Genomic DNA, 18,600 nt, shown 5'->3' with positions numbered 1-18,600 from the left:
TCGAGTTAATTACCTAATCCTTTATTACTTGAAAATGCCTTGGGGAGGGGGGGTACGTGACCTGGCCTCACCTTCAAATGCCTGAATGCACGTCTTTGAAAGCATGTTTATTGACTTATTGACCGACAACCTTAATAACAATATAGTCCAATAAGAACTTGTTTAGATTGCTAGAATATGTTCGTTTATCCGTTCGTGCCCGTTAATCGTTTAGTTAAAGCTACCAACTAAAAAAGTTATATTAGTAAACTTTTTAGTGGATATGTTTTTGTTTTTTCCTTCCAATTTATCAATGTTCTTTTACCTTTTTATCTTGATGGAATGCAAAGTTGGATGGAGATGAAATAGAATCATAATTTGATTGTTTTAGAGATTTGGATGATTGTGCACTTATGACTGGCCATGGCCATTGGGGAATATATATGTGGGCAGGTGGTGGCCACATAGTTTTTGAGTATATCAAGACACAAGTAGTGGAAGAACAAATCCAGGTCATGCATGGCCATGGCCATTGGGGAATCTTCTTTAAATTATTTATTATAAAGTCAATCATCAGTAATTTTTGACTTACCACTTATCGATGCAACCTATATACTTTTATTCTTATGACACTCACATGATGATAACAGATTGGTTTCTTAGTTATTCATGTAATGAACTCATTATCAGTCTAATTAAGTAGTTAATAAATCATTATTTCAAATGCAAATATTAAAGCAAAATGTTGGTGTAATTAATATTCAAAGATTCCATTAGCATTCAAGATCTTGTTCATGTGTGGAAATCGTTGGGGTATTTTTGTAAATAAGTATAATTTATGTAATCATACAAACTATCAAATTCGAAGAAGTTATCAGGACGAGCTACACCTAAACCTTTTTTTTATGAACTCAAAATAAAATTGACATTGTAACTATGAAAATAAGTAACACTGAGATAACATATTGTTAAAGACGACTTAGAAGGCAGGGCCGCACCCACATACATTTTTTTTGTTTGGGGGGGGGAGGCTTTTATAATAAAAGTTTAGTATTATTTACACCCGAAAATCACGATCGCTCCTCATAAACTTTTGGTTAATCCCTCCGAGGGCCTGATCAGCCCATGAAAAGAAAAATGGGATCTACCACTGTAGGGATGAGCAAATTCAGTATTGGTACCGGTATCGAATAGGTACCAAAGTTTTGAGTTTCGGGATCGGTACGGCACCGGTATTTCCCGAATTTTTGCCTTCAATACGGTACCGGTACCAAACCAAATATTTGGTGCCGATACCGGTACCAAGATTTACAATTTTCAAAATCATGATTTTCTATACCAATACGGTACTGAGGTCATCACCACACCACTGTCACAAGAATGATAATTCCAAAGAATCAAATTACATAGATAAAAAAATTCCTCTTGACTGATTTCAACAAAAATAGATTTAAATTTGATTCTATTCATAAAATTAGGCTTTTGGTGTGTGATAAGGATTCAACTTTGCAGTTGGATATTTGATTGTGTGCATAAAGAGGATGAAGATAATAAAAAATGAAGACGAAAACTTATCATGTTGGCCCTTTTCACTATTAATGGGTTTAGTAATGGATTTGTTAAAAGTAGTTTCCTATGAGCGGCTACACACACCTATCTACAGATTTCATACCATGGTCTTCACTCACAAAAGACAAAAGCCTTTATCACCTAGCTAAGGCTGGAATGACTAAAAAAAGTAAATAATAATAAGCTTTCGTTGAATCACATAAATGGGCATTCCCTAAACTCGTACCTAGTAATCACTAATTAACACTAAAAAATATGAACCTAGTTATAAATTGACATCAGAAACTAAGATCCTCGCTAATAAGCAAGGACCATTCCTCACTGTACGCGACATGCATTCTTGAACCAAAATTTGAAAAAGAACGCAATAATATCTGCATTTGAAATTATATTTCCTTTTAAGCTCAACAATATAAAAAAAATCTCGTCACGATCAAACATTCAAAAAGGTGTCGTTTGACACAGCAAACTAACACCGACCACAATCTTGCAAAACAGATTTTTTCTCAATTATCAGCAAAATTGATATTTGTAAGCAAAACCATTGTATATGATTCCTGCAAGAACAGATACCCGAGTAAGATTTCAAAAATATAAACTGCGGTTATCATAAACATTTACCTCATGTAGCCATACAATTACGGTGAGTCGTGGACAAATTTATGCTGATGCCAACTTTTCTCTCCACCAGACTACATAATTATCGAGAATTATAGGCCATGCTAGACAGTCATCATAGTTCTGCATGTTCGGATACTCTATCTGCATACACGAGCTAGTATCAAATGACCAAATTGCCCACGATCATATAAAACAATAAATTATACAGCCTGTGAAGCTTATTTCGTTACCTCTTGACAAAACCGGTAGAAGTTAGTCCACTGATCCATGTTTATCACCTTATAATCTTTCTGAATCTAACAGATACAAACGCCAGAATGTTTAATAATTGAATAATATCTTCATAACATAAAGTGGTAAATACAAAATTAGCTACAAACCTTTAAATACTCGATGAATGAATCAACCTGTTGATCATAATTAGCTCCTAGAACAAGATTTAGCAATATGCAAGCGGTCTCAATATCTAAATTCTTTTGTTTATCCTCTGAAAAATATAAAATCCAACATGAATATTATAACAATTCTAACTGTGAAGATGGTGTGCGCGTGTGTGTGTACACACACATTAAAGTCATGAAGCTTAGCTTACCAGTTAGGCAGTAATGAAAAGAAAAGCGATAGAAATCCTCAAAATTTTCTTTCTTATACACCTACAAAAAGCACGGGCAAGAAAATGTGTGAATAATACTTTTACATGCAATTATATATGAAGAAATATTACCTCTTTGACCAATTCAGGTAGTTGTTTTTGTAGCTTTTTAAGCGTATCAGCATGCAGTGATTTCAGACCTGTTCGCCACTCATCCTGATAAAACAAGCATCAAAGATTGAAAACATGTTTAGATATTCATATGTTTTATTTACATATAACAAGAATCAAATAAACTTATAAACACACCTTTGGCATACCTGTGTAAAGTACCCTTGCTTCTTAGCATTCATTTTCCTGAAATATATTAACCGATAACATGTGAATTCACCTTTAAAATACAGCTTTTACTGAAAATAACCAATAAGATATTACATACCAAGCAAGCATCAACACCCTAACATCAGTGTGGTCAACTTTTAGATCAGAACAAAGTTTCTCCACATCTTCTGGACTGTTGCATACAAAAAAAATAAATTCCATTATAAAATACAACAAAATGACCCAACAAAAGTTAAGCATACTATACACTTACTCAATCATGCCTGTCGAAGTATTAGCATATGATGCAAAGAAACTGTCTATTCGTTCCACTTCCTTTGTAACTTTCTTTGCAGCTGAAGAATAATACAGCATAATAAGAATATATTGAACAAATAAGTCTACCAGTAGACAGCATGCAAAAATTATAGTATTATATTATAAAGTTATAGTGTTATATATCAACAATATTTTCAAATAATCAGTATTATACAATAAAGTTCATGTTCCCTAACCCTCGACCATTTATCAATAGGGTTGTAAACAAACTGAACGTTCAACGAACTGTTCAGTGAGAAGTTCATTTATGTTCATTTGGTCCTTTTACAGCCCTATCTATCAAACAAAATTTATCAGAAAATTGGACTCACAATAGAAAGCTTAATTTTACTAATCTAGTTATCACGATTGAATCAATTACAATCAAACGTGTAACAAAACCTATGCCACATTCTCAAGCAACAAACACCTACCGTTCGCTTGTCCAATAAAAGCTTAACGAGCATACACGAACAAAACCTTGTTCGATCTGTTTCAGTTAGTTTACAAAATCTAAAGTCTCAACTAAATCGACCACAACCGCATAGAAGCATAGCAAAATCTAAATGTCACATTCTTAATCAACAAACACCTCTATCAACTAATTTCAAAACTCATGTCTTCACATGCTACTAATGAATATAATACCTAAATTCCACTAATATCCCTACCAAACAACCCCAACTTCATCCCAATTTATAGTACAATACACATAACTAGGGTTCAATACTTCAATCCATTCCCAAAAGCTAAGCAAATGAATCGACAACTTAAAAACATATATCAGCAATCAAACAGCCAATAGAATCTCAAATTGAGATCAATACTGAATTAATCAAAATAAACCTAATCAAATATGCATATCATCAGATTCGAGAAAATAATATAGTGACGATATATTATATGCAAGAAGAAATCGAGATTATTACGAACAAACACAAACAATAAATTCCTTTCGGGTAGTTGTTCGTGAACCGTTCGCTTGTCCAACAAAAGCTTAGCAAACGAAAAGTATGTCACATTCTCTAATTTCTTCCTAATTTCAACTGATTTAAAAAATTCATGTCTCTTCACATGTTACTAATGACTCTAACACCTATATTCAACTAATATCCCTACCAAACCACCCTAATTTCATCCCAATTTATAGTATAACAAACATAATCAGAGTTCAATGCGTTCACAATAGCTAAACATATGAAACAACGGTTAAAAAACAATCCAAAACAAATAGAATCTCATATAGCAATCAATATCAAATATTCGAACATAAAAAAAACTAGCTATTCGCGAACCATTCGCTAGTCCAATAACAACTTAACGAACAAACACGAGCAAAACCTTGTTTGCCTCGTTTCGGCTCCTTTACAGCCCTATCTACTTGTCTCGATCAAATCAAACACAAATGCATAACAAAACCTACGTCATATTCTCAATCAATAAACACCTCTAACAAATAACTTCTAAATTCATGTCTTCACATGTTACCAATGCCTATAACACTTATATTCCACTAATATCCCTACCAAACAACCCTAATTTCTTTCCAATTTGTATACAATTAACATAACCAGAGTTACACATGAATCAACAGCTTAAAAGCAATCAAATGGCCAATAGAATCTCAAACTGTGGCCAGTATTGAGTCAATCAAAATAAACCTAATAGAGATACATAACAAGTACCAGATTCGTTAACTTTGGTAACAAACACGAGCAAGATATTTCATTCGGTTAGCTGTTCACGAACCGTTCGCTTGCCCAATAAAAACTTAACGAATGAACACAAACAACAGTATAACTTCTTAATTCATGTCTTCACATGCTGGTAATGCCTACAACACTTATATTCCGCTAATACCCCTACCAAACAACCCTAATTTCTTCCTAATTTGTAATACAATTAACATAACTAGAGTTACACATGTATCAACGGCTTTAAAGCAATCAAACAGGCGATAAAATCTCAAATTGCAATCAATTTCAAATCAATAAAACAAACAGATATGCATTACAGGTATCGGATTCGTTAAATTTCAGCAACAAACACGAACACGGTATTCCATTCGGTTGGCTGTTCGCGAACCGTTCGCTAGTCCAATAAAAACCTAACGAACAAACACGAACAAGACCTTGTTCGATTCGTTTCGGTTCGTTTACAGCCCTATCTACTTATCTCAACTAAATCGACCACAACCGCAGGACAAAACCTATGCCACATTCTCTAATTTCTTCCTAGTTTCAACTAATCTCAAAAATCCATCTCTCTTCCACTAATATCCCTACCACACAACCCTAATTTCATCTCAATTCACATCATACTACACCTAATTAGAGTTCAACACATTCACAATAGCTAAACACATGAATCAACAGCTTAAAAACATACACCAGCAATCAAACAGCCAATAGAATCTCAAATTACGATCAATATTAAATCAATCGAAATAAACCTAAACAGATATAACATATACGTGCATATCTACATACATATCAAGTATCGGATTCGTTAAATTAGAGTGACGATAGGTTACTAACGAGGTTCGGATGATCGTACGGGCTCCGATTTACGCTTGGAGACACGAGGCATTGTTGAATTGATGGTTTGTTGGTGTTAATATGAATGAGATTGAAATTAGGGTTTGGTGAGAGATTTGGGGGTTTTTGGGTTTGATGAGTTTTAGCGAAACAAGATGAAGATGAACCAGGGAGTGTTTGGAGAGGTTAGGGGTTTATATATATGAGTTTTGAGTGAGTGTCTCGTATTCGAAATAAAAAAGCTCATAGTTGTAACGTGTAACGAAATATATAGAAATATATATTAACTTTTTTAAACGATACTTGATGGTGTAATAATAAACATAGAAATATATATTATTAAAATCAAATACCGTAATAACCAACGATTAATCGATGATTCGTGAAGCTCTTCTAACACTGGGAAAAAAACATAGCTTGGTCCTTGGTGGTCGGCTTGGTCAACCGAGTCTGGTGGTCAACGACGAACCAACAGCGGTGGTCGGGTGGGTAGGTCCTTGTTCAGGTTTTGTTTAGCGTTCGGAAAAAATGAAAGAACGGAAGTTCAATCGGCTGCTATTTCTTTTATTTTGCATTTGGTTTTTATTTTGAGCCCGATAATTTAAACTTGATTAAATAAATTATGGATAAAAAAAGTTTTGGGCCTAATAATTATAAGATGATAAAGATGAAATCATATTTCATAAGTTTTACATTGTGTGTTATAAATTATAATATATATATATATATATACTAGATTTTATCTCTCGTATTATGGTGGTTGTTTTACATTATTCGTTTTTAATATTTATATATATAGGGGAGGGATATTTTGAGAACCATGTTGAGTTTTAAGAACTTAAGAACTCAATTCTAGGCTACATATTTAATTAAATGGATTGGAATATGTGGTTATTAAATCTGGCAAAAAAGTCAAAATAAGAGAAAGAATAAATATGTAAGTGGTTACACTGACTTTTACATCCGTTACACATGTGTAAAAAGTCGACTCGGTGTTTTTACGTGTATGTAACTTACATATATTACGCATGTGTAAAAAAAATTCGAAAAAAAAAATCGTTACACTGAGTTCTTTCGAGTTCTTAAAACTCAAAGGGGTTCTTAATTGAAATCTCCCCTATATATATATATATAGGGAGAGGATCAAGAAAGAACTCCTTCTTAAAGAGAGAACTGAATAACTAATAAAAAAATATTTTTAATTCAATTAAAAAAAATATTTTTAAATTTCCGTTTTTGCCATTATTCTTGTATTATGTTACTGTGACATCTGCCCAATCCGACCCGACCCAGGTACCCGTTTTCGAATCCGATTCTTTTTTATGTTTTAAAATTTGATTATTAATCTTTGTAAATTTAACATTAAATAAATTATATATATATATATATATATATATATATATATATATATATATATATATATTTATATTACTTACTAATAATAATAATTTCCTTTCCGCCGTTCCGCCCCTTTCTCTCTCTTGTCGCCGTCCCGCCTCTTTCTCTCTCTCGTCGCCGTCCCGCCTCTTTTTCCCTCTTGTCGCCGTCCCGCCCCTTTGCTTAACCCTTAAGCCTTGAACCCCTTTTTCTCTTAACTTTTTGCTTGTCCTTTGGTTCTTCCCGCCTAAGGATGTCTGCGCAGCTCCACGCGCCAGACTCTTTACAAGGAAGCCTGCGTGAAGACCGGCTGTTCCTGCGATACGCGAGACGAACTCTTATCGCAGCGCGCTAAGAATTGTAGTTCTTCTCGCAGCGCGCTAAGAATTGTAGTTCTTCTCGCAGCGCGCTAAGAATGGTAGTTCTTCCCGCGGCGCGCTAAGGATTTGTAGTTCTTCCCGCGGCGCGCTAAGGATTTGTAGTTCTTCCCGCGGCGCGCTAAGGATTTGTAGTTCTTCCCGCGGCGCGCTAAGGATTTGTAGTTCTTCCCGCGGCGCTCTAAGGATTGTAGTTCTTCCCGCGGCGCGCTAAGGTTTGCTCTGTCTGCCTTCGCCCTCGCGCGCGCTCGAGTCTTCTCGCGCTAAACCTTAAGTCTTTTCTTCTGTTTAGGTCAGCCTGTATTCTTTTGAGATGTCTTATCTTTTGTATGAGCACTTTAGGTCAGTTCCAACATCTGTCCGAAAAGCCACTTTCGGCGCAGCATGCGCACCAATCCTATTGGTTGACAGAAAAAGTGACTGACATAATCTTTTGAAATCTTCTTTTACATGCCTTGAACAGTGTTTTATCTGACACCTCCCATGCTTTGACCTATAACCTGTCAGCTTTTCCCCATCCCCTGCAGCTGCCGGCATATCTTTTGATATCTTTTGCTTTTGGTTTCTTGTACTTCTTAATATCTTTTGCTTGATTTGATAAGATCTTTTCATCCTTTTAAGGGATTGTGTTCCCTAGGGTTTTCCTATAAATTAAGCTAATTTCTTGTAACACTACACACACTACACTTAAAACTCTCCCTAAATCTTTCTCCCTTTGCTCTCTGCCGAAGATCCTCAGCTCCTCTCTTTGCCTCCGTCTTCTCTTCTGTTCTGCCCAGAATCTCGGTAAATATAAATATATATATTTTAATTTGTTTAACTAACAGAAATCGATACTTACTGCATATATTCAAGACATAAAAACCAATCGTTAAACCAATAACCTCTTATTTATAGGTTAACTTGTGCTTGTTTAAAAGTTGGATTCTTGCATTATCTTTCAACACACCTTTTTACAGGTGAGTAATCTCGTACTTAATCCCCTTTTATTTTTAACGTTTTGGGATGTTCATGTGTTCGTACAACTTGAGTCTTAAACTTGTTTATGAAATTTATGTGCGCAAAACCCCATGTGTTATGGACGTTTACTTGGCTGTTTATTTGTATGTGTGAATCATTAACCGCTTTGTTCGGCCTATTCCGAAGTTTTCATGGATCCATTAGATGAACACGGGAGACCTATCGTTTACGGTTTTCTTGTTTTGTTTACACATGCACGTATGATTTATCGTTTTTGTGCTCGATTGGGAGCACGGATTGAACTATGAGCTATGATCTAAGGCTTGATCACAATCTGATTACACCCTATGTTAAACCCCAGTTAAGCACATGTTGCGCGCAGTGTTTCTTATTATCTATTTATATCTATTAAACTTGATTTCTCACCGACACGCAAGTGTTGACGTTTTATTTTAACACATGTTCAGGTTTGCTGTAGCTGCTTTTGGGAATCTCAAGGACACGTAGGATGTTTTCTTTCTGTTTGGACCTAGATTAAAATGTAACAAGACAAGTTATGTTATTTGAATATTTAAGTTATGATATGATTTATGTTACTTTACGATTCATGTTCTGCGCGTGCGCAATGAAAATGTATTTATTAAATATTGACACCCAAATAGTGTCACGAGTAATGAAACAATACGTGGCGCCCCGATGTATAATCCGCCTTCGGTCGGGGTGTTACAGATTGGTATCAGAGCTCCGTGACTTTAGGATATGTGGTTAGACGTAACGACCTAGAATACCTAAGAGTCCCTTCTCGCGCATGAGAAATATCTCATGTTTGCGCGCTAATTGTTATTTACTCGATATTTATAAAATATGCTTGCGTATACGCAGAACATGATTTCATGTTTATTTCGCGATCTTTCGATTTTTATTGTTAAATTTCAATTCGTTTCTTTACTTACATATTCGTTTGTTGTTGGGATTTAGCATTGAAAATCCGAAAAGTCATGGTGATACATGAATAGTTGATTTTCAATCCCCATTAACTTTATGTTTTAAATTGAAGATTTGAAAAGTCATGGTGATACATGAATTGTCAATCTCCAATATTCATTTACTCGATATTTTAAATTGAAGATTTGGAAAGTCATGGTGATACATGAATTGTCAACTTTCAATGCTCGTTTACTCGATATTTTAAAAATTGAAGATTTGAAAAGTCATGGTGATACATGAATTGTCGATTTTCAATTCGAATTTATTACCTGTATTAAGTTTGCATTTAAATTCATATTTTACTTCAAAATTTGATAGCATTTAACTCCGCGAAACAAGCTTTACGACGATATACTTTGCGCTAAAACGATTTCCCATACCAAGATATTAACAAAAATTAAAACTTTTATAGAATGCCTCCGCTATCTCGCCGTCATCAGAGGAGAGAAGCCTCGCGCAGACGTAGGCAGCAACGTTCCCAGGAAATGGCCGCCGCGATAGCCCAAGCCTTAAACCAAAATAATCCCAACCCCTCCGGATACAATATTAAATCCTTTAATGCGGGTAACCCTCCGAAATTCACAGGGCTTGAAGGAGCCACCGTAATGCTCCAATGGCTCGAGAAAATTGAGAACACCTTCCTCCATACTCAATGCCCTCCAGACCGACGAACCTTATACGCCTCAAGTGTCCTGGAATCAAGGGCGCTTACTTGGTGGAACGGAGTAGCTCACGCGAGTGGCGCAGAAGCTGCTTCTAGCATGCTCTGGGAGGAATTCAAGGATCTTTTGACTCAAGAATTCTGCCCTCCCAACGAAATAAAGCGCCTTGAGGAGGAATTCTGGAACTTGAAGCAGTACAGTGGCGAAGCGCGCGAGTACGCTACGCGCTTCCACGAACTAAGTTTGCTTGTCCCGCACCTAGTTACCCCTTCCCGCCGAGCCATCGAGAAGTTTCTTGGGGGTCTCCCCATGGAAATTCAAGATTCTGTATGGGCCAGGAACCCAGCAACCCTCTCTGATGCCATCGAGTTGGCCGCTGTGCTCAGCGACAACCATGTCAGGGCAGGAACTCTGTTCCTGCGGGGAGCCGAGAAAACCAAACTCACCAAGACTGTCCCAGAACCAACAGAAACCAAGCCAGAACCCTCAAACCGTAACAACCTCAAGCGTAAGCGCAGACCCAATCATCAAACCTACGCGCTTACCAACCCGCTCGTTGTCCAGCAACCCGCCTACCAACCTCTAGTACACGCTCCTAACCCACTGTCAACTTACCCAACACCCCCTGTAGTCCATAACTATGCCTTAACCAATCCCGCACTCCCTACCCCGTCAACTAAGAAACCTTACACAGGAAACCAACCCTTTTGCCCAACCTGTAGACTTCACCATCCAACTCAAGTCCCGTGCCGACAATGTAACCGATGTGGCCGTACTGGTCACACTGCTGAGAACTGTAGAGTCCTTCCCGCCAACCCAATCGCGCAAACACCACCAACTTACCCGCTAAACCCACAACCAACATACCCTAATCCAAGACCCAGGTCGTGCTACAACTGCGGTGACCCCAGTCATTTCCGGAACGCGTGCCCGAGACTGCAAGTACAAATTACGCAAGCTAATCCGGTTAACCAAATTTCAAACCAAGTGACGCGCGGCCGAGCTTTTAATATAACCGCGCACCAAGCGCAAGCGAATAATGACGTGGTTAATGGTACATTTTTACTTAACGGACAATATGCATCTATACTTTTTGATACTGGCGCCGATAGAAGTTTTATTTCTCGCGCATTTGAACAAAAACTCGCGCGACCGCGAGTAAACTTAAACGAAAACTTTTCAGTTGAATTGGCTAATGGTGAAACTATTTTAATAAACTCCGTGATCAAAGATTGCACGCTTAACCTTAATGAACATGATTTTCTAATCGACCTCATTCCCATGCCTCTTGGAAGTTTTGATGTGATTATTGGAATGGACTGGCTCTCGCAAAATCGCGCCGAAGTAATCTGCGCCAAGAAGTTGATTCGCATTCCTCGGGAAAATGGTGAAAATCTTCATATCTACGGCGAGAAACCATCTAACGGTCTTAAACTTATGTCATGCTCTGAAGCCCGAAGACTTTTGCGGAAGAATTGTGTCGCGTTCTTAGCTCATGTGGTCAAACCCGATGAAGGAAAGAAGAAACTTTCTGAAATCCCCATCGTGCGTGACTTTCCTGAAGTCTTTCCCGATGATCTTTCTGGTTTACCTCCCGCTCGGGAAGTCGAGTTTCGTGTTGATCTTGTCCCTGGTGCATCCCCCATAGCCAAATCTCCTTATCGACTTGCACCCGCTGAAATGCAAGAATTAGCAAGTCAACTTCAAGAGTTGACCGATAAAGGATTCATTCGCCCTAGCTCTTCGCCATGGGGTGCTCCGGTGTTGTTCGTTAAAAAGAAAGACGGTTCGTTTCGCATGTGTATCGATTTCCGCGAGCTGAACAAGCTCACCATTAAGAACCGGTATCCCTTACCGCGTATTGACGACCTCTTTGATCAACTCCAAGGTGCCTCTTGTTTCTCCAAAATCGATCTCCGTTCGGGCTATCACCAGTTGCGTATCCGCGAAGAGGATATTCCCAAAACTGCCTTTCGAACCCGCTATGGTCATTTTGAATTCTTGGTCATGCCCTTCGGTTTAACCAACGCACCCGCTGTTTTCATGGATCTAACCAACACTATCGTATATATGCAGTACACATTAGTGCACATATGCACTACATCGCCGGTTTTTTTTTTAGGAACAATATCATCTTATTATAAAGAGGAAAGAAAAAAAATTCGCAAATTATTTTTTAAAAAAAGTTAAAAATAGTTTTTATTAGTTCTCTAGTTCTCTTTTTAAGAGGAGTTCTCTCTAGATCTCACCCCTATATATATATATACACAGACACACATACATACATATATATATGCGTGTGTGTGTGTGTGTGGATTTTAGTTTTATTTATTGTAAGAAAGCTAATAATTAATATACTTGAGGTTTGATGATAAAATGGTTTTACAAATAAATGATATGTTATAATCCGATTTAAAAGCTATCTGGATCTGGTGATATCCATTACCCGTTTATTTTTTTTATTATAAAATTGTTTCTTAATTATAAATAATATCTTTTTTAAATAAAATAGGATATTAATTTTTAGTATATCCCTATTTTATAGGATTTTCATATCAAATATTTGATGAGATTAATTTTTAATATAATGAGATGTTATTACCCGTTTAAGAGCTATCTGAGTTTGGTTGAGACCTTTACCCGTGAATTCGGGTCAAATGTGTGAGAAGCTTTCATTTACAAATAAAGCAATCTGATGGCTTGAGAGAATGGTTGTTTTACATTTTTCGTTTTTTAATATTTATTTTTTGGATTTTAATTTTATTTATTGTAAGAAAATTAATAATATACTTAGGGTTTGATGATGAAAGTGTTTCATAGATAAATGATATGTTATAACCCGTTTAAAAGCTATCTGGATTTGGTGACACATGACCGCTTATGTTTTTTACTATAAAATTGTTTATTAATTATAAATAATATTTTTTCTCTTTTTAAATTGGATATTAAATTTTAGTATATCCCTATTTTATAGGACTTTCATATCAAATAATTGGTAAGGTTAATTTTTAATTTAATGAGATGTTATAACTTATAACCCGTTTAAGAGCTATCTGGTTTTGGTAAGACCTATACCCATGAATTTGGGTTAAATCAATAAGAAGCCTCCATTTAAAAATCAAGCAATCTGGTGGCTTTCATAAAAGGGGGGAGCGACCACATCGCGACACGTATGATTTTAGGGTTTTCATTTATATATATTATAGATAAATTTTGGTCCCCAAGAATTACATGCCTCGACCGACGGTCCGATCGGTACCACTACCTTCGGCCCTGATAAACGGAGTGAGAGTTTGAAACTAGTTGAGTGTAGATCAGTTGATGTTGATTTTGAGTGAGTTTCATATGTTTGCTTGAGTCAATGTGGGATTTTGAATGTTAGTGTGTTGATGTTGGAAGAATAGGTTGTTGACTGTTGTTTCGTTTGAGTAAAGTCAATGTTTGTGTTTGTGGTTTTACTATGATAATCTAATTTGAATGCTCTAATATGATTCTACTTTAATTTCATTGAGTCGGGTAAAAAATATTGGGGATAACCTTTTAGAATAGTAACCAAGATTCAAGTTTGTTCAAATTAAGTCACTCACATTTTATTTTGTCTCAATTAGGTCACTCAACTTTCAATTTTGTCTCAATTAAGTCACTCAACTTTCAATGTGTCTCAATTAGGTCACTCAACTTTCAATTTTAACTCAATTAGGTCACTCAACTTTGAATAAATGCTCTAATACTATATTTTTTACATTCATATTATATATTTATAAATAACTAAAGCGTCATTAATGTGACATCTGACCCGATCCGACCCGACCCAGGTACCCGTTTCCCTTATCCGATCTCTTTCTTTTATTATTTAATATTTATACTTATATTTTACTTTTAATAATAATAATATACTTTTCCTTCCCGCCTCTTTCTCTCTCTTTCTCTCTCTTTCTTTCCGCCGTTCCGTCCCTCTCCTTCTCTCTTTCCGCCTTCTTTTCCCTCTTGTCGCCGTCCCGCCCTTACGCCTTGTTTCCCTCTTTTTCTTCTAACTCTTTGCTTGTCCTTTGTTCCTTCCCGCCTAAGGTTGTCTGCGCAGCTCCACGCGCCAGACTCCCTTACAAGGAATCCTGCGTGAAGACCACCTGTTTCAGCGATACGCGAGACGAACTCTTCTCGCAGCGCGCTAAGAACGGTAGTTCTTCCCGCGACGCGCTAAGGATTTGTAGTTCTTCTCGCAGCGCGCTAAGAATCGTAGTTCATCCCTCGACGCGCGAAGAATTATAGTTCTTCCCGCGGCGCGCTAGGAATTTTAGTTCCTCCCGCGGCGCGCTAAGAAATGTGATTCTTCCCGCGGCGCGCTAAGAAATGTGATTCTTCCCGCGGCGCGCTTAGAAATGTAGTTCTTTCCGCGACGCGTTAAGGTTGGTTCCGTCTGCCTTCGCGCTCGCGCTCTCTTGACCTTCTATGTCTGCCTTCGCGCTCGAGCTTTCTCGCGCTGAACCCTTTGAGTTTTCTTCTGTTTAATCTAGCCGATTGCTTTTGTGTTGTCTTATCTTTTGTGCTGTTGACCTAATCTGCTTTATGTCTGAAAAGTTACTTTCGGCGCAGCATGCGCACCAACCCCATTGGTTGGCAGAAAAAGTGACTGACATTATCTTTTGAGATCTGCTTTTTCCATGCCTGACCTGTAACTTTATCTGTCCTCTCCCATGCCTTTTTCTGAATCCTGTCAGCCTTTTTCTCTTTTTCCCTGCTACCATATCTTTTGATATCTTTACTTTTCAGAACTTTTTACTGTTGATATCTTTTCTTTTACTTTTGGAGATCTTTTCTAGGGTTTGTGTCCCCTAGGGTTTGCCTATATATAGTACTATTTTCTTAACACTTCACACACAAACACTTACTCTCTCCTGTTTTCCTTGCTCTCTGCCGCCTCCCTCTCTTGCCTCCGTTTTCTCCTCTCCTCTGCCCTGTTTTCCGGTAATATATTATATATAATAACTCATTGATTATGCTAACTTATAATCAAGACTTAAAACAAATCATTAAAACAATAATCTTGTTTATAGGTTAACTTGTGCTTGTTTAAAGTTGGTTCTTGCTTTATCTATCATCGCATCTTTATCAAGTGAGTAATCTCGTACCTAATCCCTTTTTATTTTTAATGTTTTGGGATGTTCATGTGTTCGTACAAACTTAGAGTCTTAAACTTGTTTATGAACTTTAGTCGCGCAGTATCCCATGTGTTGAGGACGTTTACTTGGCTGTTTATTTGTATGTGTGTATCATTAACCGCTTTGTTCGGCCTATTCCGAAGTTTTCATGGATCCATTAGATGAACACGGGAGACCTATCGTTTACGGTTTTCTTTGTTTACACTTGCACAGATGTTTTCTCGTTTTTGTGCTCAATTGGGAGCACGGATTGAACTATGAACTATGAGCTATGATCTATTTAGGCTTGATCACAATCTGATTGCACCCTTGTTAAACACCAGACATACACGTGTTGCGCGCAGATTTATTGTTATCTATGTATTGTATTAAACTTGATTTCTCACCAACACGCAAGTGTTTGACGTTTATTTTAACACATGTTCAGGTTTGCAGTAGCTGTTTTGGAGCTTGTGGACACATAGGAAGTTTTCTTTATTTTGGACCTAGATTAAAATGTATCAAGACAAGTTATTGCTGTTCGAATATTATGATTTATAATATATTGATTTATGATGATTTATGTTCTCTTGTTTACCCTGCGCGTGCGCGAATGAATGTATTTATTAAATATTGACACCCAATAGTGTCACGAGTAATGAAACAATATGTGGCGCCCCGATGTATAATCCGCCTTTGGTCGGGGTGTTACAGATTGGTATCAAAGCTCGTTGACTTTAGGATAGGTGGTTAGACGTAACGGCCTAGAATACCTAAGAGTCCCTTCTCGCGCATGAGAGAAATCTCATGTTTGCGCGCTTATTGTTAATTACTCGTTATTTATGAATATGCTCGCGCTTGCGCAGTATATGATTTTATGTTTTATTCCGCGATATTTCGATTTTTGTGAATTTCGATTTTTATTGATTTTACTTACATATTCGTTTGTTGGGATTGAAAATCCGAAAAGTCATGGTGATACATGAATAGTTGATTTTCAATTTCCATTTACGATTATGTTCTGAGGTTGGAGACTTGAAAAGTCATGGTGATACATGAATTGTCAACCTCCAATACTCATTTTCTTGTATGTTTTATATTGAGGATTGAAAAGTCATGGTGATACATGAATCGTCAATCTCCAATACTCGTTTGCTCGTATATTTTAAATTGGGAATTCGGAAAGTCATGGTGATACATGAATTGTCGATTCTTGATTCGAATTTGTTACCTTTATTAAGTCTGCATTTAGGATCATTTATTTTACTTTAACTGTTGACTGTAACTGACTCCGTGAAACCAAGCTTTATAAGATTAAAACTTTGCGCTAAAACCAAGATATTAACTAAAATTAAAATTTTTATAGAATGCCTCCGCTATCTCGCCGATTTCAGAGAAGAGAAGCCTCGCGCATGCGTAGACAGCAACGTTCCCAGGAAATGGCCGCCGCGATAGCCCAAGCCTTGAGCCAAAACAATACCTCGAGTTATAACATTAAGTCCTTTAACGCGGGTAACCCTCCAAAGTTCACAGGTCTTGGAGGAGCCACCGTGATGCTCCAGTGGCTTGAGAAAATAGAAAACACTTTCCTTCATACCCAATGCCCCTCAGACAGACGAACCCTGTATGCTTCCAGTGTCCTGGAATCCAGAGCGCTTACATGGTGGAATGGAGTAGCTCATGCGCGTGGCGCAGAGGCTGCTTCTAGCATGACATGGGAGGAATTCAAGGAAATTCTTACGCGAGAATTCTGCCCTCCCAACGAAATTAAGCGCCTGGAGGAGGAATTTTGGAATCTTAAGCAATACAGCGGTGAAGCGCGCGAGTACGCGACGCGCTTCCATGAACTAAGTTTGCTTGTCCCTCACCTTGTTACCCCTTCCCGCCGAGCCATAGAGAAATTCCTTGGGGGTCTCCCCATGGAAATTCAAGATTCTGTATGGGCCAGAAACCCAGTAACCCTCTCTGACGCTATTGAGTTGGCCGCTGTGCTCAGCGACAACCATGTCAGAGCAGGAACCCTGTTCCTGCGGGGAACAGAAAAGACCAAACTCACCAAGACTGTCACTGAACCAACAGAAACCAAACCTGAACCCTCAAACCGTAACAACCTCAAGCGCAGGCGCAAGGCCTATGCGCTTACCAACCCGCCCATAGTCCAGCAACCCGCTTACCAACCTCCAGTTTACGCGCCTAACCCACTGTCAGCCTACCCAACTCCCCCTGTAGTTCACAACTATGCCCTAACCAATCCAGCACTCCCTGCCCCACCAACTAAGAAACCTTACACAGGAAACCAACCCCTTTGCCCAACCTGTAGACTTCACCACCCAACTCAGACCCCGTGTCGACAATGTAACCGATGTGGCCGCATTGGTCACTCAACCGAATACTGTAGAGTCCCTCCCGCCAACCCAATTGCGCCAACACCACCAGTCTACCCGCAGAACCCACAATCAATCTACCAAAACCCACGACCCAGGTCGTGCTATAACTGCGGTGATCCCAGTCATTTCCGGAACGCGTGCCCGAGACTACAAGTGCAAATCACACAAGCGAATCCGGTGAACCAGATTTCGAACCAAGTGACGCGTGGACGAGCTTTTAACATAACCGCGCACCAAGCGCAAGCGAATAATGACGTAGTTAATGGTACATTTTTGCTTAACGGATTTTATGCTTCTATACTTTTTGATACTGGCGCCGATCGAAGTTTTATCTCTCGCGCCTTCGAGCAGAAGCTTGCGCGACCGCGCAACGATTTAAAAGAAAATTTTTCAGTTGAATTGGCTAATGGTGAAACTGTTTTAATAAACTCAGTGATTAAAGATTGTACGCTTAACCTTAACGAAAACGATTTTCTGATCGACCTCATCCCCATGCCTCTTGGAAGCTTTGATGTTATCATTGGTATGGACTGGCTCTCGAAGAATCGCGCCGAAGTTATTTGCGCCAAGAAATTGATTCGCATACCTCGAGAAAATGGTGATCTTCATATTTACGGCGAAAAACCCTCCAGTGGTCTTAAACTTATGTCTTGCGCCGAAGCCCAAAGACTCATGCGGAAGAAGTGTGTTGCATTCTTAGCACATGTGGTTAAACCTGCTGAAGAGAAGAAGCTTCGCGATATCCCTGTTGTGCGTGATTTCCCTGAAGTTTTTC

At 38.0% G+C, this 18,600-nt stretch overlaps 1 protein-coding gene across 1 annotated transcript; it reads right to left on the bottom strand.

The window, feature by feature from the left end:
- Positions 1-1,968: 1,968 nt before the first annotated feature.
- LOC143604733 (uncharacterized) lies at positions 1,969-6,081 on the bottom strand. Its single transcript, XM_077081126.1, has 10 exons — positions 5,938-6,081; positions 3,357-3,438; positions 3,201-3,275; positions 3,082-3,118; positions 2,894-2,977; positions 2,762-2,822; positions 2,550-2,656; positions 2,400-2,465; positions 2,170-2,310; positions 1,969-2,105 (listed from the first exon to the last, which is right to left on the bottom strand). The coding sequence occupies exons 1-9, from the start codon at positions 5,987-5,989 to the stop codon at positions 2,209-2,211; spliced, it is 666 nt and encodes a 221-aa protein (XP_076937241.1). The 5' UTR covers positions 5,990-6,081; the 3' UTR covers positions 1,969-2,105; positions 2,170-2,208.
- Between the last annotated feature and the right edge of the window lie 12,519 nt (positions 6,082-18,600).

This window comes from Bidens hawaiensis, unplaced genomic scaffold, assembly GCF_021521415.1.
Source record: "Bidens hawaiensis isolate Kalapana, Puna unplaced genomic scaffold, B.hawaiensis_p1.1 tig00066372_1, whole genome shotgun sequence".
Classification (NCBI taxonomy): Eukaryota; Viridiplantae; Streptophyta; class Magnoliopsida; order Asterales; family Asteraceae; genus Bidens; species Bidens hawaiensis.
The sequence above is the reverse complement of the archived record's forward strand: the minus strand, read 5'-3'. Positions and strand labels throughout refer to the sequence as shown.

Excerpts from the sequence above, each read along its gene's own strand:
- LOC143604733 (XM_077081126.1), bottom strand. The coding sequence starts at position 5,989 with ATGCCTCGTGTCTCCAAGCGTAAATCGGAGCCCGTACGATCATCCGAA. Across the intron at positions 2,466-2,549 it reads CATTCATCGAGTATTTAAAG|ATTCAGAAAGATTATAAGGT; the intron begins GTTTGTAGCTAA and ends TGTATCTGTTAG. Across the intron at positions 2,311-2,399 it reads TCTACCGGTTTTGTCAAGAG|ATAGAGTATCCGAACATGCA; the intron begins GTAACGAAATAA and ends TCGTGTATGCAG.